The sequence below is a fragment of the Mus caroli genome, unplaced genomic scaffold (genome assembly GCF_978045245.1).
Source record: "Mus caroli unplaced genomic scaffold, Mus_caroli_1 scaffold_4, whole genome shotgun sequence".
Classification (NCBI taxonomy): domain Eukaryota; kingdom Metazoa; phylum Chordata; class Mammalia; order Rodentia; family Muridae; genus Mus; species Mus caroli.
The window spans coordinates 114,765,786-114,788,633 of NW_028227259.1; the positions used below are offsets into that span (position 1 = coordinate 114,765,786).

The window sequence follows — 22,848 nt, forward strand, 5'->3', positions numbered from 1 at the left end:
TCCCTGCCTAGCAGATCTTAGCCCTGCCCAAGACCCAATTGGCCAGATATGTTCTCTTTTAAAAATATATTTAGCCAGGCAGTGGTGCACACCTTTAATCCCAGCACTCACGAAGCAGAGGCAGTCAGATATCTGATTGGGTTCAAGGCTAGCCTGGTCTACAGAGGTCCAGGACAGCCAGGGCGACATAGAGAAGCATTGGGAAAAACAAACAAACAAACAAACAAACAAAACCCAAACCAAACCACACCAAAAAACCAAATCCAAAACAAACCCTTTATTTGAACCTAGGCGTTGTGGCAAACTCTTGTAACCTCAGTACTGGGGAGGCTTAGGCAGGAGAACCACAAGATACAGGCTACCCTCACATAGTGAGATCCTGTCTCAGACACACAAAAACAATTCTTAGGAGAAGTGACAGCCAGGTCAGCTGAGACAGAAGAACTGGGTACAGAGGTCGTCCTGTCGACCCAATAGGCCTTTAGCGGGGATGAACTCCAGGGGCACTGACTCAGGCATCTTCTTCTTCAGGTCCTGCTCAAAGATCTGCAAAGGACAGATGGTGGTCCTGGACTGGATACAGTGGTCCCCATGGCATGCACCCAACAGCCCTGTGCACGACACTCACCTCATATGCAGTAAGTTCCAGGAGTGGTGCGATGCTGACCTCAGGGACAGATAGCACCTGGTTGATGACACTGGCGGCTCTCGACACCTCAGGGTGGTAGTGCTGCTGGAGGGTCTAGGAGTAGCACACAGTGATGTTAACAGGGACCTCATGTGACACACTGGCAGGACCTTGGGATGGAGCTTGAAGCTCCAAGCCAGTGTGGGGTGACGGAGCTCCTTAGCACACCCTGGCATGGTGCCCTGTGTTACCAAGATCCCTGGGGGTTGGGTTGCTGTAGATGTTGGTGGAGAACCTGGACAGGCACGTGACTCACTCACCTGCAGTTCCCACAAGCAGCTCTCCAGGGCATGGCTCCTGGCTGGGTCCTTCTCCATTGGGTCATATGGATCAGCTTCTAGCTCTAGAAACAAATTGAGGCTTCTGCCATTTCTATTTGCCACCCAGCCTTCTGGGCCACAGGATGCAGGAAGGATTCTTGCCAGGGTGTGCCACCATGCCCAGCTACTCATGTGCTCACCAGGGCCCTGTGGGCGGTGCACCATAACTCGGCAGGCAGGGTGTCTACGCAGCAAGTTGCAGATTAAGGGCAGGACCATAAGTAGGGCCTCAGGAGGTGCTGTTAATGCCAGCCGGGCCAAACGTTTGGCAAAGGCAGCCACCAGGTAGGCAGGGAGGTGGCTGGGAGGGCAACAGGTGTGAGAAATTAGGTCTCCAACATCCATCCATCTCCTCCCCAAAGAGGACTGCAGCCCTGATGGATGATGGAGCCGGACAAGCCTCACACTCACGAGGAAGAAAGGAAGAGGTCAGCCAAGTGGAAGAAACGGGCTCGGTACTTGACGTGAAAGATGGATGGATCCAGGAGACCATAGAGCTTCTGGTAGAAGTCAGGGTACTCCCTGAGGAGAGGCCAGAGAGGATCCATGAGGAACAGGACCCCAGGCGACCAAGACCTCATCCTCCCTCTTCTTGCACCTCTTCTGCTTCAACCTCCCCGAGGTGAGCAGCGCAGGCGCACAGAGAGAAGCTGAGAGCAGACCAATGCAATCCTGTCTGACACTCACAGGTTGTGTTTATGGATTAGGATGAAAAGCCCGTTCAAGGCCAGGAGGCTGATGGCACCACCTGCAGAAACACAGGAAGACATGAGGCCACACCTTGCTCACCCTGAGCCTAGGCAAGGGAGGGATGGCTATAGTTGCAGATGGTCGGCCTAGAGTGTGACTACCTAAGGCCACATGCAAGAAGGGCATGGAGCTTAGTCTGTCACATGGACAAGTCTGCCACAGTCTGGAGCTGTAAACAGCCTCGGTGAAGTCCCACTTACCCACATCGCAGGCACTTGTGAGGAAGTCAATCATGAGTGTGGGTTGGGCCAGGTGGGGCAGGATGGAGTCATGCATGGCCACCAGCACCTTCTTGTAGAGGCTGAGGGGTAGCTGCAGAGATTGTGTTAGTCAGGGAAGTGCTTCCCTTGTCCCCACTCCCCACACCCAAACCCAGCATTCCCACCCATCAGACTCTACCTTGTGCTTGAGGAAGCCAAGCCACATCTCCTGGAAAGCTTTCTTGTGCTCCTATAACGGGACCAGGTGGTACATGTATCCTGACACACCCAGCCCCTCCTGGCCCTTTCGGACCTTTTACCCTGGCAGCCCTAGGGTAATCTGCAATGCCATGTGTCAGCCAGCACAAGGAGAGACGAGGTACACAGAAGTTTGGGACTGGGTCTGAAGCTGGTCATAGCGACACACATAAGGGGCATGCATCGCTTGAGAGAGTACATACATTGTCTGTAATCTACCCAGAGAGAAGCCTATGCTAAGAAAGGTCCAAAGGGGCACTCTTGAGACAGTGGAATACATGCATTGTCTGTATCTACCCAGAGAGGAGAAGACTATGTCAAGGAAAGTCCTCAAGTCTGAAAGCATCTCACCTTCAAGTGAACGACCTTCCACTTGTCTGATGTCTCTGTAATTACAGCAAAGATAGGTCACCAACTTATAAGACAGCGGCTAGCCAGACTGATAGACTGGGACTCTGTTCAGCAGCCTATCTACGAAGGGGCAGGCTCCCGTGGGCCTTAACGTGCCCAGAACTCACGTGCATGCTTCACATAGAAGTTGGTGAGTTCACACTCTTGGAGGGGTAGGTTCACAGCAGACAGCAATGTGAAAGCATTGTTCCAGAGGGTGAGGGACACCTGTAGGAAGCCTTGCCTAAGCAGCTGGCCAGGCTGCTGCCACCTGCCTGCCTCCCTGAGGAGCTAGGACACAGGGTGGTGATGAGACCCAGTTGTTTACCTCAGGTTGCTGGCTGGTGGCCCGGGCCATGATGCTAGTGGCCACCTGCATTGTGTGGTACCGGATGTCATCATATTCCAAGTACTCACAGAACTGGGAGATAAGCAGGCTGTGCTCGTCCTCTGGTGTGAGCAGGCCTCCTATTACTGCCTGGGGACAGAGATAGGGTGAATGACCTTGTCCCACAGAGTGGTCCTAGCATGGCCAAGGAGAATGGTGCAAGCCCCATACCACCAAGTTGTCTGTCATTTCCTCTCCAACTGACAAGACAGGAATAATTCCCCCAGCTATCTTTTCAGTTTGCTGGCTCATAGGACGGTCTTAGGCAGTGGCCACCACGGTCCTCCTCCAGGTCCCACCAAGGCCTCACCCTGAAGAGTGTGTGGGGGAAGAGGTAGTGGCTTTCCCACTGAGGCTTCTCCAGCGGTTTTGCTCCTTCCAGTTGCACGAACTTCATGAGTGTCTTGAGGGCCAGTTCCTGGGATGCAGAGAAGAGTGACCGTGAGGCCTCCACCCTCCAGGAGGCTCCCAAAGCCTAGCCTCAGGGAGGAGCTCTCACAACCAAGCTTAGGCCTGGACCAAGAACCAGGAGAGAAAGGAGGCCAGACCCCAGCTTATCTTGCTCCGTGTTACACGTGTGTGACGATGGTGACCTGGGACAGAACTCTTAACAGAACTTGGCTTGAGGCATGTACACAAGGTGGGCCTGCAGGGGAGGCCACCTAACTTCCCTTGTCCCCCCAGTTTTGGAGGTGCCTCAACAAATGTGACAATGTATAGAGCAGACATGCTGCCCGGAACTAGGGTTACAGACTCCCATGTCTTCAGGTCCAGATGAGTCACAGCACATAGTGGAAAAGAACAGCAATAAAGATGTCTAGGTAGAAGTCTCTCAGACAAGTGAAGGAAGAGATGCTCGCATCAAAGGTCCCTACCCCTGTGCTGTGAAGTACTTTAGAGATGAGAGGAAAAGCTGGGCTAAGGACTTCAAGACTCACCTTGACCTGGAAGGTGGGATGGGCCAGGAGTTCCTCTAGACGGTTACAGCAGCTGTGGTAGCGGTGTCTCATCCACACCTTGTATTTGTATGTGGCTCCCTGGGATCCTGGGGACAGAGTTAAGAGAGCTAACTTGCACTCATATTTATATGTGCCAAGCCCGACCAAGGCCCCAAACTCAGCCCTGAGCTGTCTCTCATCTTCACAGCTGTAAACCTGCACCATTTAAGATGCAGAGAGAGAGAGAGAGAGAGAGAGAGAGAGAGAGAGAGAGAGAGAGAGAGAGAGAGAGGGAGGAGAGAGAGAGAAAGAACAGCTATGTATACGGATTCACGCAGTTCTGGCAAGTACACGGATCTCAACTCGCTTCCTGAGCCACAGTGAGTTGAGTGCGTCGTCCCCCCAGATCGCATGGTCTATGACAAGGCCCTGGCTCCCCTGGCTCGGGGGAGCATCCTATGTTGACAAGGCGTCCCACCGGAACTGCCTAGCAGAGAGTACCCCACGCCCTCCAGGTCACCCACCTGCCAGGGCCGTGTCTTCGCTCGGCAACGAGCCCACGAACAGCTCTTCCCGCTCCAGCAAGGTACCGAAAAGTCGGCTGCACGTGCGCACTCCTTCCTCGATTTCCTCGGGCTCCTCGGACTGAACACGGGGAGGCACCGACAAGGTGACGCTCGGCCCCATCGCGACTCCCACTGGCCGTCCCCACGTCCGCCCCTGCCGCCCGCGCGGCTCACCTGAAGCACAGCCAAGATGTCGAACACCGCATTCGCCTGGCCACGACTCGTTAGCACCGCCTCCAGGAGGCGGCCGAGCTCTTGCTTGGAGCTCGCCGAAGCCGGGTGCCGCTCCATGCCGCCGCCGCCGCCACCGCCGCCGCTCCTGGCTCCTGGAAACCGGCGTGTGCACCGAGCGGAGTCGCGCCCGTGACGTCACCCGAGCCTCTAGGTCGCGGGGCGGCGTACGTCATCAAAGAGCGCCGGAGAGGAACCGCGGCGTGGGGCAGCTATGGCGCTGTTCCATATAGCGCGGTACGCCGGCCCAGAGGCTGCGGGGCAGGGGGATACGGACGCAGAGGCGGGCAGCCGGGCTCGAGTGCTGCTCGAGCGGCTGCAGAATAGAGCCCGTGAGCGACAGCAGCGGGAGCCAGAGCTCGAGTCCACCGGAACGGCCGGGAAAGGGGAAGCGGCAGGCAAGCGGCGACGGCGGCCCCGACGGCGGCGTAGGGTGAGCGGTTCGGCGACTCCGAACCCGGAGACTCCTAGGGCGAAGCGGCGGAAAGCGGACAAGGACGTGGACGCAGGTGGGCCGTGAGTGCGCAGTGTGGTCGGGGCATGGAGGCTCTCTGTGCTGCTGGGTTGACATCCCCCCTACTTTGTGCTGTGTCGCTCAGGGAGAGGTGAGGAGGCTACGGAGGAGCTCAGTGCCGGCGCAGAGGACCCGGGTGCGAACCCTCAGGAGGATGTCCAGAGACCTCCGGCTCCAGGCCGCGTTCTGGGGGACTTTGCAAGAAGGAAGACGCCTAAGGTGAGTGAGCCTGTGCGGTTCTTTTCGTCCTCCCGGGACTCTTCAGTTCTTAGCCGGAGGGGATTTCGTTTTGTTACGTGACCTTAACTACTGAAAGTGGGAGGTATGCATGGACGCTCTTGGAACTGAAATCCAGACGGGTAAGAACTTTTGGGAGAAGCCCCGTGGTGTGCCTTGCTGTCCCTGTTGAAAGCAACATTTCTTGGTGCATGGAGACAGTTTGCTGGGTTGGTAGGCTCATAGACAAAGTATCCAGATTGTGTTTAGTGCACTAGGATAGGGTGTCTGCTGGTCCGGGTGTCTTGTCCAAAGGTTGCCAGAGTGGGAGGTGGTGAAGGGTTGAAGAAAGACTGGTTAGGGTCTCTTATGTTGTAGTTCCTGGTTTCTAATGACTCCACAAGCCTGGAGCCTTCTGGGGGACGTTTGCGCTTCTTCTTGCTTTCAGGTTCAGCCTTTCCTGCCAGCATGGTTGGCTAAGCCAAGCTGTGTCAAAAAGAGTGTCACTGAGGATCTCACTCCCATTGAGGACATCCCTGAGGTTCACCCTGACCTGCAGAAGCAGTTGAGAGCAAATGGCATCACTTCCTACTTTCCAGGTGCCTCAGCCTTGGGCAAATGATGGGGTGAACTCCCCGAGGCAGCTTTCCCTGGGCTGTTAGAGCTGTTGTGTTAGGGTTGTGGTTTAGGGGTCCCTACTACACATCAGATCAGCGAGCTTCCATATTCTTGGGTTCAGGTCCTTGACAATTACCTGAGACCTTATCCAGCCCTGGTGGCATCTTTGTCCGGGAGAATTCCTGGGTGAAATGGTATATCACGGCCTATACTTGACACACTCCTTTCCTTCTCTCCTTCCAGTCCAGGCAGCTGTGATTCCCGCCCTCCTCGAAAGTGCTGACCATGGGTTTCTCATAGGCAGAGGTGGCTACCAACCTAGTGACCTCTGCGTCTCTGCCCCAACGGGCAGTGGGAAAACACTGGCCTTTGTCATCCCCGTGGTACAGGTGAGTATGAGGGCAGATTCCCCGCTGTAGCACAACAGGGAGGGTCCCAGTGGCACAGACGGTCTCTGTCTCTGCAGGCCCTGTTGCATCGAGTGGTCTGCCACATCCGTGCACTGGTTGTACTGCCCACTAAGGAGCTGGCCCAACAGGTATTACAACTCTGCGTCCAGTCGCCCTGCATATACATGCTACTTACCGCTTGACCACCTGAGTCACACTCAAGGGTCTTTGCTTAGTCTGCCTTAGGCCAGTGATGGACTCCTTTTGCAGGTGAGCAAAGTATTCAACATCTACACAGACACCACGCCTCTGCGGGTTGCCTTGGTGACTGGACAGAAGTCGCTGGCCAGGGAGCAGGAGAGCCTTGTCCAGAAGACGTAGGTGTGCCAGGCGGTGGCCTCTTCAAGAGGCCACCTCAGCCCAGCTGGTGTCCTTTGGTTGGGGTGGTGTCCGTGCTTTACATGCGAGCTTTGCGTTAGATGGTCCCGGGAGGTGCTTCCTTTCTCTGAGTCTTTGTGGTTTGCAGAGCAGATGGTTTCCGTTGCCTGGCCGACATTGTGGTGGCCACACCTGGCCGCTTGGTGGACCACATTGACCAGACTCCAGGGTTCAGCCTCCAGCAGCTCCGCTTCCTGGTAGGCCACCATCTGGACATTTAGCCTCTAGCTGGGGTGATCTCGGCAGGGAGTCTTCATCCAGCCCTTGCTCTTGTCTGCTATAGATCATTGATGAGGCTGACCGGATGATAGACAGCATGCACCAGTCCTGGCTGCCACGCGTGGTGGCAGCAGCCTTCTACAGTGAGGGCCCCACGGGTTCCTGTGCCCTGCTCCAGAGGACACAGCCCCAGGCTGTGACTGCTGCCAGGTACCCTGCGTTGTGTGAGGGCCGGCTTCTCCAGGTGCTGCTCTCTTTCTCAGCTCCCTGGCTGTCCCTGTCTATAACAGGGATCGGGGTGGCACAAGGAAACCTATCACCCTTACATGCCCTTCCTTTTCTAGCACTTGTGTCCCCCAAATGCCTCTGCAGAAGCTACTGTTCTCAGCCACACTGACCCAGGACCCCGAGAAGCTGCAGCGCCTTGGCCTCTACCAGCCACGGCTTTTCTCCACAAGGCTGGGACAACAAAGCCCTAAAGACACAGCTGAGGTGGATGAAAACTCAGGGAAGTACACCTTCCCCGTGGGGCTCACGGTGAGCAAGGAGGACCTGTGGAGCAGGCTAGGGTGTGGGGGCAGGCTGGTGCCTAGGTCCAGGGCTTCTGGCTAGCACCTGCTGTCCATCTCCCACAGCATCACTATGTACCGTGTAGACTCAGCTCGAAGCCACTCATTGTCTTACACCTGGTCCTCAGGATGAGCTGCTCAAGGGCTCTTTGCTTCACCAACTCCCGAGAAAACTCCCACAGGTAAGGTGAACTAAGGTGGGTGGAGCCAATGTACACTAGACCCTCGTACCACCTGGCTTCTATTTCTTCTCTGCCCAGGCTGTTCCTATTAGCACAAGCTTTTGGGGGTGTGAGTGTGGCTGAATTCTCCTCCCGCTATGGGCCTGGCCAAAGGAAGAAAATCTTGAAGCAGTTTGAACAAGGAAAGATTCAGCTGTGAGTACCTGGGAAACAGATAGGACCTACTCTGTAGAGTTGGGTTGTCATTGGGACCCCCTAGTTTCCGAGGAGCTGATTTCCAAGAGGGACTTGGAACTAACACTGGCGGAGTAGGTACAAGGGTGGATGTTTGTTCCTGGCCCTCAGCCCTACTGCCTGTGTCTCATCAGCCTTATCAGCACAGATGCTACTGCTCGAGGCATTGATGTGCAGGGTGTGGAGCTGGTGATCAACTACGATGCCCCACAATACCTGAGGACCTATGTGCACAGGTAAGGGGTAGTTGGCAGTGGCCATTGATAGGCTACATTATGGATTCTTGGTCATCCTATGTAGGATCACCCTGCATGATAGTCATGTAAAGTATGGCCAAGAGAGGCACTGTCCTGTCAGGTCTCTGGGCCAGGAGCCACTGTCCAAAAACACTCATGCTTGGTTTCAGGGTCGGGAGAACAGCCCGAGCCGGGAAAACTGGACAGGCATTCACACTTCTCTTGAAAGTGCAGGTAAGATTGTTTAGTTCTTAGCAGACGTCATGGGCAGAGCCAAGCTGCTACAGATGCCGGCCTGGTCAGACTCATTCCCAAGAAACCCCTCCCTTCCAGGAAAGGAAGTTCCTTCAGATGGTGTCAGAAGCTGGGGTGCCTGAGCTGACACTCCATGAGATCCCCAGGAAGCTCCTGCAGCCACTGGTTGCTCGTTACGAGACAGCCTTGTCTCAGCTGGAGAAAACTGTCAAGGTGAGGCCTTCTGCAAGTGGAGGCTTTGTCCTTGTAATGCCATCACACACAGGAGAGGGAGGCAAGCAGGAAGCAGCCTCATGCCATGGGAGGGGCTTCCTTTAGCATGACGTCTGTTGTCTCTCAGGTGTAGGGCGAGGGGGCTGCAGCTAGCAGTAAGGATGAAACGGTGCAAAGCTCCTTTTCCCTCCACAGGAGGAGCAGAAGCTGAAGGCAGCCTAGATGAGAACAGGGCCCTGGAGGGAAGATCGTGCGAACAGAAGAGAAGTTCCTTGGGGTTCCAGTGGAAACAACCCTTCTCCCCACTACCGTGGGCATCTGGTCGTCTTGGGTGAGGCAGCCTAGATGGTGGCCTCGTCCTGAAAAGTAAGGCTCTCAGGTTGGACTGCTGGTGTCCAGTTGGTCTTGGGAATTAAGCTCAGGTGGAGCTGAAGGGTGCCTTCTGGAGTGTGAGCAAACACTATGGTGACTGCTGATTAAAGTGCTTATGCATTAGCATTTCCTGTCTACAGAGAAGCTCTGGTGAGCCTGCCCCAGGCAAGTCATTAGAGCCCAAGAACAGGTTGGCAGCAGCCTTGAAGATACTTCCTTGGCTACTAGTCTTCAAGATTGTACTTTATAATTAGCCACCCATCCATTTAAGTTCTTAATTGATGGGAGAGTCCTTCCCTGAATATAGTCAAGGAGAATTAGTGCTTACCTGTGCTTTTAAGAAGGCCTGTTTTTAAAAAGTTGGTGTATCAAAAAAGATAAACATTTTCATTTGTATCCAGAAAAAAATAAATGGACCACTTGAACTCATACAAATTCCAGATAGCTCCAACACAGCCACTTAAGTACTCTAACCCAGAACACCTAGGCACAGGCCACGGGCACTATCTTCAGGCCCTTGGCGGCTCTAGGAACTTGGATAAGGGGAAGCTTCCCACAGCTTTAACCAGGCTTCCCTCCCTTTTAAATTTCACATGTATGAGTGTTTACCTGCATGTATGTCAGTACAGCATATATGCCTAGTGCCCAAGGAAGCCAGAAGTGTTTGTTGGATCCCCTAGAACTGGAAGTACAGGCAGTTGTAAGCTGGATCCTCTACAAGAGCTGTAATTGCTGAGCCATCTCTGTGTCCCTGTCCAAGCCTTTTTAAATCTGGAGCTACCACAGCCCTGGCTTCCTTTACTGGTGTCTTGTTCCAGTTGCCTTGGTTTTGCCTCTTCCCTGTGACCTTTCAGAACATGCATTGCCCTAGACCCAAGCTAACATCACTTTCTTTCTCACAGGATCAGAGATCTCCCAAACACTGTCTGCCAGGATTAACTTAGTAAGATCTTGTGCTGGCTTTCTATCTGAATTGGTGATACTAAAAGGGATAGGTGCTAGGATAGCTGAGTGGGTGTTCACAGTGTTAGAACAAGCTTAATAACTTGTAATAAGACCAAACCGATATATAAAGTGCATGAGAATTGCAGTTGTGATGTTTGCTTCATGTGTATTTGGCCCAGAAAATGTTTTTCCAAAGCTTGTTTTAAGGAAATGCCTTAGGTAGAGCCTAATAGTAGGAATAAAGTAGGCAAAGCCATTGTGGGAGGTTCAAGACCGACAACAGCATCAGGCATTTTGCAGAAGAGTTTAAAACTGGGGGAAAAATTTCCTCAGAATCACCGAAACAAACATGGGCTCATGTTAACATTAACCCTGCCAGGCAGAAGCCACTGAAGCCACCCCACAGTAGGACACAAGACAGGGAAACATTTGGAGTAACTCACTCATCACACTATAGGGCCTGTTTGTTTCCCAGGCCTGCAGTGGTTACCTGACAGCTTTCTCTGCCCTGGACCATAGCTCTGTGGAATTTGCATCTGACCCTAGCCTCTTGCTGCGTGGGAGGTTGCTTACTGGGGAGTAGTACCCTGAACTGAGAGATTGAAAGTAGCCGGTGTCATTCTGGTTCTTTTTTTTTTTTTTTTAATGTTTATTTTGTCTGCATGTTTATCTATGTACTGTGTGTTTGAGGTCCACTATGGAAACCAGAAGAGGGCATCAGATAACCCTGGGACTGAGTTACAGTCAATTATGATCTACCATTTATGTGCTGGGAATTGAACCTGGGTCCTTTGGAAAAGCAGCCAGTGTTCTTAACTGTTGAGCCATCTCTGCAGCCCATCATTGTGTCCCTTAAATCACGGCCTTTATGGGTAAATACTGATCTGTCACAGGGTAGTCACAGTTGATTTTTGAAACAGCTGGTCTTTTTTAAAATGTTTGTTTACTGAGCAGGGTTCTCTGCATAGCCTGGCTGTTCTGGAACTTGCTCTGTAGACCAGCAGCCTTGAACTCTCCTGCCTCTGCCTCTTGAGTGCTGAGATTAAAGGCCTGTGCCACCTGCACTCCTAGCCAGATACAGATGGTTTTAATGTGAGTTATTAGAGCTAGGATTTTCACAGAGCAAAACTGAAAGCTCTTGCTGCTGAGAAAAGTCTTTCATATTAACCCTTCTGAATCTGCTAGCACCTGGTCTGAAGGTCAGACTTCCCTTTGAGTAATCAACATTGTGTTACTAATGCTTTCGGCATTTCATACAATGAAACTTTTTTTTTTTTTTGGTTTTGGTTTTGGTTTTTCGAGACAGGGTTTCTCTGTGTAGCCCTGGCTGTCCTGGCACTCACTTTGTAGACCAGGCTGGCCTCGAACTCAGAAATCCGCCTGCCTCTGCCTCCCGAGTGCTGGGATTAAAGGCGTGCGCCACCACGCCCGGCTCATACAATGAAACTTGATCATATTTACACACACACCCTTTTCTCCCATATCCATCCTTACTCTCACCTCCCCACCCATCTAGCCCCAAGGTTTTGTGTTGTTGTTTAAATCCATTGAATTGATTTGTATTATGGAGTATAGTTCCTGCCCTGCAATGTGGTCAGCCTATTAGGGGTCACACTACCAAAGAAAACTGAGTCCCTCTCCCAGTAGCAGTAATAACAGTAGTTCCTCAGCTTATACAGGTCTTGTGCCATCACAGTCTCTGAGTTCATATGCCTATTGTGTCTTGAAAGCATTTTCCCTTGAAGTTATGTACTGCCTCTGGCTCTTAAATTTTTTTGTACCCTCTTCCTCAAAGATCCCTGAGCTTGGACAGAGAGGTATGAAATGTTCCACTTAGAGGTCAACACTCCACACACACACACACTCACTCTGGACTTGTTGAGCAGCTGTCATCTGAAAGCTTTTCTGATGAGAGTTGGAAGTGAAAGATCCTGACAGAATGTAAAAGGTCACAGAAGCCCTGAAATTGGCAAAATAGATTTTATTGTTAGTAGAACTAGCTTCACTGATTTAGAAAAATAAAGGTGCACAATGCTTTGGCCGCTCCTCGAACCTGTGTGTTTGCCAATGTTCTGACCAGGTGTGTGCCCATTGCTGCACCTTCATTAGACTCGCCTTGTTTCCCTCCCATACCCATTTCTTGAGAAATCAATCATTTTAGAATAGATATTGTTTAGATCTGGAAATCCCCTACTCCCCCCTTCTCCTTTCCCCCCTGAGGGCCTATAAAAACTGGGTCCTCTTTCCCCTCGAGGTCGACTCCTCTACCCCTGTGTGGGATATGAGTCGTCCCCAGAGCTCTGGCTTTCTCCGAATAAAGCCTCATGTGGTTTGCAACAAGCTCGGTCTCTCGTGAGTTCTTGGGTGTCTGCTATTGTCCTGAGGCCTGAGCGAGGGGCTCCTCTCGGAGTCTTATCAGAAGTACACCTACCTATGGGGATAGCAGTGTCATTAAAAGTCATTTTTTACCCTGTGCTCATTTAACAGAATAATATTTGTTTCTCAAGCCTGTGACCTATACAGCCACAGATTCTTGGGCCCATTAATAGCACCTACTATTTCATGGAATAAGCCTTAGATTTAATCAGAAAGTGGTTGAGCAACTAGAGAAGGCTCAACAGTTAAGAGCATTTATTTGAATAGGGTTTGGTTTGGTTCCTAGAACCCACATGGCTTACAACTGTCTGCAACTCCAGTTCCAGAGGCTCTAATGTCCTCTAAGGGCACCAAAGGGCACCAGTTGTACATGGATATGTTGAAGAAAAAAATTACATTTTCAAGGAAACAGTTGGTGCCTGGCTTGGTGGCCCACACTTTTAATCCCAGCACTTGGGGGCAGAGAAAGGTGAATCTCTTGAGTTCAAGGCCAACCTGGTCTACAGAATGAGTTCCAGGACAGTCAGGGCTACACAGAGAAACCCATTTTTGTTTGTTATAAAAGCAGTTGCTTCCTCCTATAATACTTGTGCCACTTATGCACCTGTGGGCATATCTTGTCAAGCTAGCCATTATCGCAGCTCACAGGATTCACAGCTGGATAAGGTTTTCTCTCCAGCTAGCCAGTAGGGATGAAGCATCCAGGTTGAGTACCACCCCGATTTTTCCATGTTTGATAATGTAAGTATGTGGTGTCTTTTTCAACAATAAGATCTTATTAAGTTCTATTCTTGAGGGTAACCAAGAGCATTAGCAACAGTATGCATGTTTGGGGGTTTATGGCACCCAGTGGCCAACAGTTCAAATAGGTTATTTGCATTTCTGGGGTTATCTGCTAGCATGTGTTAGCTAGTTATAGGGTAACTCCATTTAAACTTACATGTACATGTATATATTAAAACATATCTACAGAAGGTCTTTCCAAAGGCCTTTAATTACAGAAGAGCACATCGGATGCCATTCCAGATGGTCGTGAGCCACTATGTGGTTGCTGGGAGTTGAACTCAGGACCTCTGGAAGAGCAGTCAGTGCTCTTAACTGCTGAGCTGTATCCAGCCCCAGCCATATCTAATTACTTGAATGATGTTTTAAAACAGCTGAAAATTCCATTGTGTAAAGGTGCATTTTTTTCATCAGTTGATGGGCTTCTAGGCTGTTTCCATTTCCTGGTTATCGTGAATAGAGCAATTAACATGGAAGAAGAAGCACCCTGGAGAAGTAGATAATAGAGGCTTGGGTATATGCCCAAGAGTGATGTAGCTGCATCATGGGGTAACTTTATTCTCAACTTTTTGAGGAACTGCCACGCTGACTTACAGTGGTTGTATCAATTTGTACTCAAAACTGGTGAAGGATGATCCCCTTTCCCTACAGTCGTGCCAGGTTCTACTGTCTGTTTTTAAAAACCTTGACCATTCTGAGTGGTATAAGATGTTTGAAGTCTCAAAGTAGTTTCCCATTTCCCTGATGGCTCGGGGTGGTCAACATGCTTCTCAGACATTTCATTAAAAAAATTATTTTTGGGGTGGGTTTTGTTTTCTTTTTTGGATATAGGGTTCTCTCCTTGGCAGTTCTGGAGTCCTCTGTGTAGACCCAGCTGACCATGACCTCACAAGAGATCTACCTGCCTCTGCCCACCAAGAGCTGGGATTAAGGGCTAGAGCCATCATGCCCAGCCCAGCCCTTACTTATGTGTCTGGGTCTTCTGTCTGCTCTTAACAGCTGAGCTGTCTCTCCAGCCCACTGTATGTCTTGAGAAGTTTTAGTTCCTTGCTGTATTTTTGTTTGTTTTTCGAGATAGTGTTTCTCTGTGCGCCCTGGCTTTCCTGGAACTCACTCTGTAGACCAGGCTGGCCTCGAACTCCGAAATCTGCCTGTCTCTGCCTCCCAAGTGCTGGGATTAAAGGCGTGTGCCACCACTACCCGGCCCTTGCTGTATTTTAAAGATTGGCTTATTTGCTTGCTTGTTTTTGAGGTTTAGGGTTTTTTGTTTTGTTTTGATTTTTAAAAGACTTTTAATGCTTATGTGTGTGGTATGTGAGCACAGGTTCTCTCTAATGGCTGTGTGTTCTAACTGCTGTTAGCTCCCCAGTCTATGTTTTAAGAGTTTTTTAGTTCTTTGTGTCTTCTAGACACTAATTCTCTACCAGATGTGTAGCTGGTAAAGACCTTTTCTCCTCTTCACATGAATGATACTGTCCCTTTGTTGTTCAGAAACCTTAAGTTTTATGAGGTCCCATTTATCAGTTGTTGGTTTTACTGCCTGCACTACTGGGGTCCTGTCCAGTAAGTCCTTCTGTATGCTTTTAAGTTTATTCCCCCCACCCCCGACCTCTATCAGATTCAGGGTATCATGCCTTACACTGAGGTCCTTTGATCCATTTGGAGTTGAGGTCTGGGCAGAGAGATAAGATTCCAGTTTACTCCACATCCTGCTTTTCAGTTTGACCAACATCATTTATTAAAGATGTCTGTCCTCTGATATCTTTGTTCCCTTATCAAAAATCAGATGGTGGTGGTGGGGTGTATGGACTTACCAGGGTCATCAGTTCTACTGCATTGGGTAATGTGCCTTTTTATGCCAGTGCTACGCTGGTTTTACTACTGTAGCTCCATAGTGCAACTTTAAAATTGGGGGTGGTGATACCCTCAGCAGCTCTTTCACTGTTCAGGATTGTTTGGCTGTCCTGGGTTTGTTTCCATATGAAGTTTGAGATTGCTTTTCAGTTTCTGTAGAGAACTGTATTGGAATTTAGATGGTGATTGTATTCAATTTGTGCTTTTTGGTAGGATCCTCATATTCACAACCTTAACCCTACCAATCCATGGGCATGTGAGGTGTCCCCATCTTTTGTTTCTTCAGAGTCTAGGAAGTTTTTGATATACAAGTCTTTCACTTCCTTAGATTTATTCTAAGCTTTTTAATTTTTATTAATTTATTACTATTATTTTCACAATAGGGTTTCCTCTGTGTAGCTATGGCCATCCTGGAACTTGCTCTGTAGATCAGGCTGGCCTTAAATTCAGAGATCCCCTGCCTCTACCTCCTGAGTACTGGGATTAAAGGTGTGTACCACCCCCACCCAGCAAGCTTTTAATTTTAGGACTATTATGGATGGGATCATTTCTCTGACTTCTCAGTTATATCTGGCATTTGTATATAGGAAGGTTACTGGTTTTTGTGTGCTAATATTATGTCCTGCTACTTTGTAGAATTACTTATCAGATAATGGTGTTACTGATGTGTGTAGTTTGTATTTTCTGTATAAAATCGAATTCATCTCCTTCACTTGTCTCTCCACTCTAGTTAGATTCCAAGTTCTATATCCAACATGAGAAGGGAGAGTAAACATTCTTGTTTTGTTTTAGTGGAAATGTTTTGAGGATTTCTCTATTTAGTGTAGGTTTATTTTGCCTTTATCATGTTGAAACATGTTCCCCTTCCAGGACACAGAAATGTTGGATTTTGTCACAGGCCCTTTCTGAATGCAATGAGATGGTTTGTCCTTGAGTCTGATTATGCGTGGTGTATTAAGTTTATTGACTGACCCATGCTGAATAATCCTTGCATGTCTGGGATGAAGCCATCTTGATCATGGTGTATCTTTAAAAAAAATTACAAATTTAGTTTTGAATATTTGAGAATTTTTACATATATGTTAAGAGGTTGGCTTTTTTTTTGGGGGGGGTGCATCTTTGCTTTTGGCATCAGGCTAAAACTGAATTCAAGAAATAATTTATTGTTCCCTCCTTTCTTACTTTCCAGAATAACTTGAGTAGTACTGGTATTAGTTCTTTGAAGGTCTGATAGAATTTGTTGAGGCACAAATTAGACTTTGTGTACTAATGTATGATTGGCTTTGGAGAAAGTTTTTTTTTTTTTTTTTTTGCAGTGGGTCCTTGGCATCAGGAATAAGATCTATGGCAGTGTTTTTGATATGGTTATCTGGTATTTGGATCTGGTTGTGAGTTCTTGGGGCCACTTTGTGTTGATCTGCAAATGGGGTATCAGATGTGGTCCAGCTCAGCAAGGGTAAGTTCTTTCTATGAAGTCATGACAAGTGGACCACAGCAACTTAATGTTTTGAACCAATCCTTCACATCTCTGCTTCATTTGTGCCCTAGCAAAATACCATCTGACACAACTGACTTTCCCTTGAGTCATTAAGGTTTGTCTGGGTCTGTATAGGATGGCATCTGGTGATGGTAGTGGACATACCAGAAGAGGTGGCGACCATGGGGCCAGCTAGGCTGAGGGCCACCTGGGGATCTGCCGGCATGAGCAGAACCCGAAGGAAGAGATGTGAGGGCTGATTTTGCTTGATAGGTCTAAGCAGAAATGAAGCAGTTTTTCCAGTGTCCTAATGGAAGGTGTCCAGGAGAGGGCTGTGTATGGCTCTACACTGGGGTCACCTGATCATCTCGGGTAGAAGGGGGACTGTGCTCATAAGGACATTTCTATTCCCTGGTGCAGTCCTGTTGCCCGGTAGCTAAAGAGGAAGACCTTGGCCATGACTTTGGAGCAATAGAGACTGAAAGCCTTTGGTGCCAACATTGCTCCTTTTGTTTATTAAGACAGAACAAGAAAGGTGTAGAAAGGTTATTTATTAGCCTTTGCTTAGTAGGACATCTTGTCCTTTTAAAATCCTATTCAAGTACAAATGCTTGTGTTTACAAAGTATTTACAATTTCAGTCCTGTTTCTTACATTTTTAAAAAAACACAACAGCTATCTGGTTGAAAAATAAACAAAAGCAACTGCCAAAAAAGAAGACTCTGCTTCTCACACTGCCTTTTGTGTCCCACCAAACATGGCTTGGGCACACTGAAGAAGGATGGAGAAAGGTATGTTGTTCACAAAGGAGCCCATGGATCTACAAGGAACAGGAGCTGCTGCTGCTGGGAGCCAGATACCAGGTACCTAGGAACCTCCAAAGCTCCCCAACACAGCACACACCAAGACAAAATGATGGGGTTTTGTTTATGGGACTGCATACAGGACCTCTTCTGTTTTCAACACCTGCTACCTTCAACCCATGTTTCACATTAAGAGCTCAAAAGTGAGTTCTGGGTGGCATCAGGATGGGATGTATTGTCACATTCCTGCCCACACAGGACACAAACAGTGGGATAGACATGATGGCACACAACACAACCACTTGTGTCTTCCAGGCTGCGGTACTAACATGATAGCACAGGCAATTCAGGCCAGAGGACAGGCGTCAGCACTGATGTGGAACATGGACCTTCCGCTCTGGCATAGTCACCTTGCAATAGTAAGAAGAGTAAACACATAGATAGGACTCGGCTTCATTTTAACTAACCCCTTCAACTGCAATGGCCGTAACAGGCACAACAGTTTAGCCACGACATCTGAAATTGGTAAAGAGCTGCCAGGGGTAGGGTGGACCAAATGATGCCTTCCTAAGCAAATACTAGGCTTTCCAGACTAAGCCCAGACCAGGAGAAAAGTAAGGGAAAGTAATGTTGGTTTCAACTCCACCAGGCTACAGCACCTGAGACCCACACTAGCTTGTCACAAGAACACTGTAAAGGATCCACGGAGGTGCCTAGTAAAATGTGTCTAAACACAAACTTACTATACAGAGATGGTATCAGCCCCAGAGCATCATTCAAATCAAAGCTAATGTTCACGGGGGCAAGATGGGTGCCTGTAACAAAAGCCATACTGAGAAGGGTATATGCACTTTAAGAAAGAGGACCAGAGTGGAGGCTCTGGAAAGAGACTGGGATCTCTCCTGCTGAAGGACTACAATGCATGTGCTGAACAGTGGTATCCAACAATGGTAGGATATGGAGTCCTACCAAGTACTGAGCTGTGCACACTAAGAGAAACTGTGCACTGCCTAAACATGGACCGCCACTGTCACATGCACACAGGACAAAGTCAAACAACTGGGTAGCCACCCTATAGGCAGCAGATCCCATAGTCCACAAACAGTATAGAGTTCTGCCAGGACAGCCTTACATAGTATCAACCAATCTCCATCCTACTGGCATGGAGGTTTGGTGGGTGTCTTCAGCCGCACAGCAGGAACTCTCATTTGCAACTTTGGCTGCTGGCTTGGGCTGTCTGAGCTGGCTGGAAGCTGTGCTGGGCTTGGGCCACCAGGGGTCTGCAGTGATGCTGAGGCTGTCGTCACCACCTGCTGCTGGATGAGCTTCTGCTGTACCAGCTGGGCTGTTGCAGTCACCGTTGGGATCATCTGTACCTGTTGCCCTGCTGCTGTTGCCTGTGTGAGCGTCACCGTCTGTGGAGAAGCCTAAGCCAAGATCAGAAAGCACATGTTACCAGAACCACTGCATACACCCTGTGGTCTCAGAAAAATAGTGAAGGATTTGGGCCAGTGTAACTTCATTTGGTTTCTTCAAATCAACAGGCAACTTAAAGTGAAAATGTTTCAGTATTTAAAACAAAAGTCAACTTGCCACCTTACCTCCACCTGGACCCCACACTGCTGACACTCCCCAGAAGCTGTAATCCTACCTTGTGGAAAATGCGAAAGGTGCCTGCTGAGAGCAGGTTCAGGCACAAGCCAAGTCCTTAAGCTCAGTAGTCCTGCTCTGGAAATTCCCTAGTTATTCCCCTGAAAGCTCATCTTTTTGTGTGCATTAATTATGAAAACCAAAATCAATTCTCAAATCACTAGCATCCTGCTAGGATGAAAACCTTTCACAAATTGTGACCCCGCCCGCCTGCCCCCAGGTCTGCACAGCCTACCTGCTGAGAAGCAGATGCAACTTGTTGTATACTGGCCACAGGTGTTTGTTGCTGTACAACTTGAGGAAGTTTTGCAACCTTTGACAAGGCAAGCATAGGATTCAAAATACACGCACAAACATAATAGCATGTAATATGAAGAAACAATCTAAGTGTGCCCACCAGGATCCTAGGAATGTGAAGAGCAACTGAATCCCCTTCATAAACAACCCATAACAACTCATGAGGATTTTAGTTTCATATTTTAACTTTCTCTTTTAGTAAATGTGACTTAGCCAGCAAGCTAAGTGGACCAGGAAGCCTCACCAGGCCAAGCACTGAGACTTCCAAGTCGCTTCATCCGAGTGCACTTACATAAAACAAAACTTTCTACCCTGTGTTCACTTCCTGCAGACAATTGCTGCAGAAGTAAATCTCTTGCTGTTGTCAAAACAAGAGGTTTATTTTCCAGCATGTCAGGGTCAACCCTCAATCAGCAAAATTTACTTTTTAAAAGCTGAAGTTGTGGCTCACTAATGAAATTCTTCTCATGAAGCCACAGGTTCAATTCTCAGAATCACAAACACTACAAAACTTCCCGATACAGACTGTGGTGGCACCTACAACCTCCAGCACTCTGGAAGCTGGGCAGGATGGTGAGTTTGAGGTCAACATGGGCTATAGATATAGCACGTTCAGTGCCAGCCTGGGCAATATAAAACAATCTTCTAACTATCTGTTTAATAGTCAGATTTAGGGAACCTCTAGCATGCATATAGGGGATCCTAAAGCCTGTTGTAGCAATGTTCATGTGTCTGAAATTAAAAAATGTGTGCAAACATTCATACAAATTAATACTTTTTAAAAAACCAACCCCCTCCCCGCCCCATGCTTACCTGGATCTGAGTCTGAACCTGCTGAGTCCCGGCCAGTTTCTGGGCCTGGGAGATGGGTGTGGTCAGAAACTGGGTTTTAAGGGCTGGCTGGGCAGCATAAGCGACCTTCTGCTGCGGGCCCTGAGTAGTGATCTGTTGGGTGGTCAGCTGAAAAAAAAAGAGACAGCAGAGGCTCAGCCAGGTGAAGACTAGATTCACTACTCAGAACCTCAGCAACTGCCAGCGATCTGCACCTCCTAGAAAGTATGTTCAGGACTATCCTAAGACCCTGGCATTGCCCTGCCTTTATGCCACTGGAGGATACCTATGGCAAGTCACTACATACAGGAAGCAGTGTATCCTGCCGGAACCCACAGTCCCAGTGGAAAAATCCATACCTGGTATCTAGCTTGAGCCTACTCACCCTACCATCATCAGTTACATAAGCATTCATTTCAAAATGAAAGGAAAACAAGAGACACTGACCACATTAGCACCTCCAGCTTGCAACCCCATACCTCGTGAGGCCTGTAGCCCAACACAGCCCGATTGTTCTGGACCCTCCTCTCCAGCACAAAGCTGCACTGAAGTCAAACTTCAGACAAGGAACCCGTACCTTCTGCTGAACAGCAGCCTGGCCCTGGGCAACCTGTGGCTGGATGGCCTTCTGCTGTTGGACGGCTGTCGGCTGCTTGTACTTCAGCAGCTGTTGGACATTGACGGGTTGGGCCACGACAGTCTGCCCTACAACAACACCAAGTCAGTTAGGCAGGTCCTGGCAAGGGCTCCCTGCTTATCCAGGCTCTGTCCAGAAAAGATTAAATTCTAGAATTGTCTTAAGGCAAACTTAGCAGGCTCTACATTGTACTTCTAATTCATAGATGATGAAATGTGGAAAATGTGAGAGTGTTAACACCAAGGGTCAAAACTTGGGACTTGGAAATCTAAGAGAATTTACACTCAGCCCTAGGACAACATGTGTAAAGCCAGTGTTAGGACAGAGCAAGGCAGTGACCATCTCCACCAGAAAAACCTCCCTGTGTACCACATGGCCACCTGGGAAAGGCATGCAGCAAGAGGAGGCTGCAGGAAGGTACCTGCTGTTTTTTGTGGCTGTCCAATTGCCACGCTGATCCCTGCAACGTTCATAGGCAGGGTCGTGACCCCTGGCGAGGAGACCACAGCTGCTGGGACAGATACCACCGGAGGCTTTGCCAAGGCCACCTGAGCAGGCTGGGGCGTCTGAGTTTGCATCTGCCCTTGTGCCTGCAGCTGAGAAGTAGGGACTCGGGTCTAAACAGTGGAAATAACAGGAGAATCCAGAGAAATTCAGACGTTGTGTGCCTTGTCTTTCCTACTTTTAAAAAAACATCTTTTGACCAGTGGTCAAGAAAATTTACAAAGATGGACTAAGTGGAAAATCTAAAATCATGAGCCCAGCCCAGGGATCTCTGCTTGCCAGTAACAGATACATAGGGACAGAATCTGTACAAGACCTTTGGGTTGTCAGCCCCGCTGCCATGTTCTGATGTCCCTAAGATTCCAGATACATCTCTCACCAGTCATGTGCCACTTAACTCTTCATCTTCTGGCTTCCACTCCCTTCTCTCCAAGATTACTGCCACAACCACCCAAGGCTACCTGATCCCACAACTTTCCCACACTGCTACCAAATGCTTTTCTCCTTAAATTACATTCTACAAAAGGACAATGAAAATGAGTCCATTTTTGTATATATAGAGATTATCCAAACAAACACATGAACAAAAAGAAGCCTAAGAAAGTAAAAGCTACCCACGGTCTTAAAGTGCTCACACACACAGGAAACCAAAAAGGCATCTCTTCCATCTGAGCAAAAAATGCCGTAGAAGAAGTCACTTTTAAAGTCCTTGATGAAAGATTAACCTTCATTGTCAATCTGACTGGATTTAGAACTGCCCAGGAGACAACCCTCTGGGAAAGACTGTATGGAGGTTGCAGAGCAGAGGGAAAGACAGGCCCTGAATGTGGATTGGGAGCCCAGACAGAGCCTGATGAGTTGATGTAAGCATTTGTCTCTGCTCCCCAACTGCAGTGGCGATGTTACCTGTCTCCTTTTTCTCGCAGTGCCACAACTCCCCACTATGATATCAGGTATTTTATCACATCAAGGAGGAGAGGAAAGGAACTAACTAATCCAGTTGCTAACCCACCTTTTAAATGTCTCTAGGTTACAGCCCCTCTATTTTTGTAGAAAATAAGAGCACTGTTGTATTAATGAGCATGTGAGGTTTGTGGCCTAATTACTACAATCTTCTCTGCAACAGCTAATTAAGCTTCTGTCTACTAGCTGTTACCACTCCCCTGATGTGCAGTGTTGTAAACAGAAGCACAGCAATCTTCTGTTTGAAATAAGTCATCCTCAGACTTACTCTTTGATGGAGGGGCCTCTCACAAAGACTTACAGAGCAGGGCCAGGACCAAGGCCCTATCTCAAGCTACAGTTGCCAAGTACAGGATCCAAGCAGGTAATTAGCCTATGTGCCACAGTTTCTTCATCTGTAAAAGGTAGCTCAGTACAAAATACTCAGACACTAGTGCAGAGCTCCTAGGGCTGCACTGGTTGGGCAAGCCCCCAAAAGAGCACATCATCAGATTCTAAGAGCACTGACCACTGCGTGCGCATCTCCCCAGACACCTTGCTACATT

The 22,848-nt window shown here is 48.9% G+C and overlaps 3 protein-coding genes across 9 annotated transcripts in view; 1 reads left to right on the forward strand and 2 right to left on the reverse strand.

Annotated features, from left to right (window-relative positions):
• Window positions 1-262: 262 nt before the first annotated feature.
• On the reverse strand, window positions 263-4,840 carry Noc4l (nucleolar complex associated 4 homolog). Its single transcript, XM_021163064.3, has 15 exons — window positions 4,673-4,840; window positions 4,457-4,577; window positions 3,933-4,039; window positions 3,305-3,412; window positions 2,935-3,084; window positions 2,735-2,834; window positions 2,568-2,602; window positions 2,158-2,208; window positions 1,959-2,070; window positions 1,696-1,756; window positions 1,420-1,530; window positions 1,149-1,309; window positions 949-1,031; window positions 629-742; window positions 263-546 (listed from the first exon to the last, which is right to left on the reverse strand). The coding sequence occupies exons 1-15, from the start codon at window positions 4,787-4,789 to the stop codon at window positions 427-429; spliced, it is 1,551 nt and encodes a 516-aa protein (XP_021018723.1). The 5' UTR covers window positions 4,790-4,840; the 3' UTR covers window positions 263-426.
• An 81-nt stretch (window positions 4,841-4,921) lies between these two features.
• On the forward strand, window positions 4,922-12,469 carry Ddx51 (DEAD-box helicase 51). The gene is made up of 15 exons (XM_021162992.3): window positions 4,922-5,238; window positions 5,329-5,462; window positions 5,908-6,058; window positions 6,321-6,466; window positions 6,544-6,615; window positions 6,737-6,843; window positions 6,993-7,101; window positions 7,188-7,333; window positions 7,468-7,660; window positions 7,759-7,874; window positions 7,953-8,069; window positions 8,243-8,344; window positions 8,515-8,578; window positions 8,678-8,812; window positions 9,008-12,469. Exons 1-15 carry the CDS (start codon window positions 4,944-4,946, stop codon window positions 9,032-9,034), a joined length of 1,914 nt encoding a protein of 637 aa, XP_021018651.1. The 5' UTR covers window positions 4,922-4,943; the 3' UTR covers window positions 9,035-12,469.
• Window positions 12,470-16,786: 4,317 nt separating this feature from the next.
• Ep400 (E1A binding protein p400) overlaps window positions 16,787-22,848 on the reverse strand; it is a 107,445-nt gene continuing 101,383 nt past the window's right edge. For 2 of the 7 annotated variants that reach the window (XM_085837025.1, XM_085837023.1), the window contains exons 50-54: window positions 21,258-21,453; window positions 20,777-20,904; window positions 20,182-20,328; window positions 19,307-19,384; window positions 16,787-18,848 (exon numbers count right to left, since the gene is read on the reverse strand). In XM_085837025.1, coding sequence (XP_085693151.1) covers window positions 18,576-18,848; window positions 19,307-19,384; window positions 20,182-20,328; window positions 20,777-20,904; window positions 21,258-21,453 — 822 coding nt within the window. In that variant the 3' untranslated portion in view covers window positions 16,787-18,575. The remainder of the gene's footprint in view (window positions 18,849-19,306; window positions 19,385-20,181; window positions 20,329-20,776; window positions 20,905-21,257; window positions 21,454-22,848) is intronic. The other 5 variants (XM_029477964.2, XM_021163048.2, XM_021163040.3 and 2 more) reach the window with 4 other exon arrangements.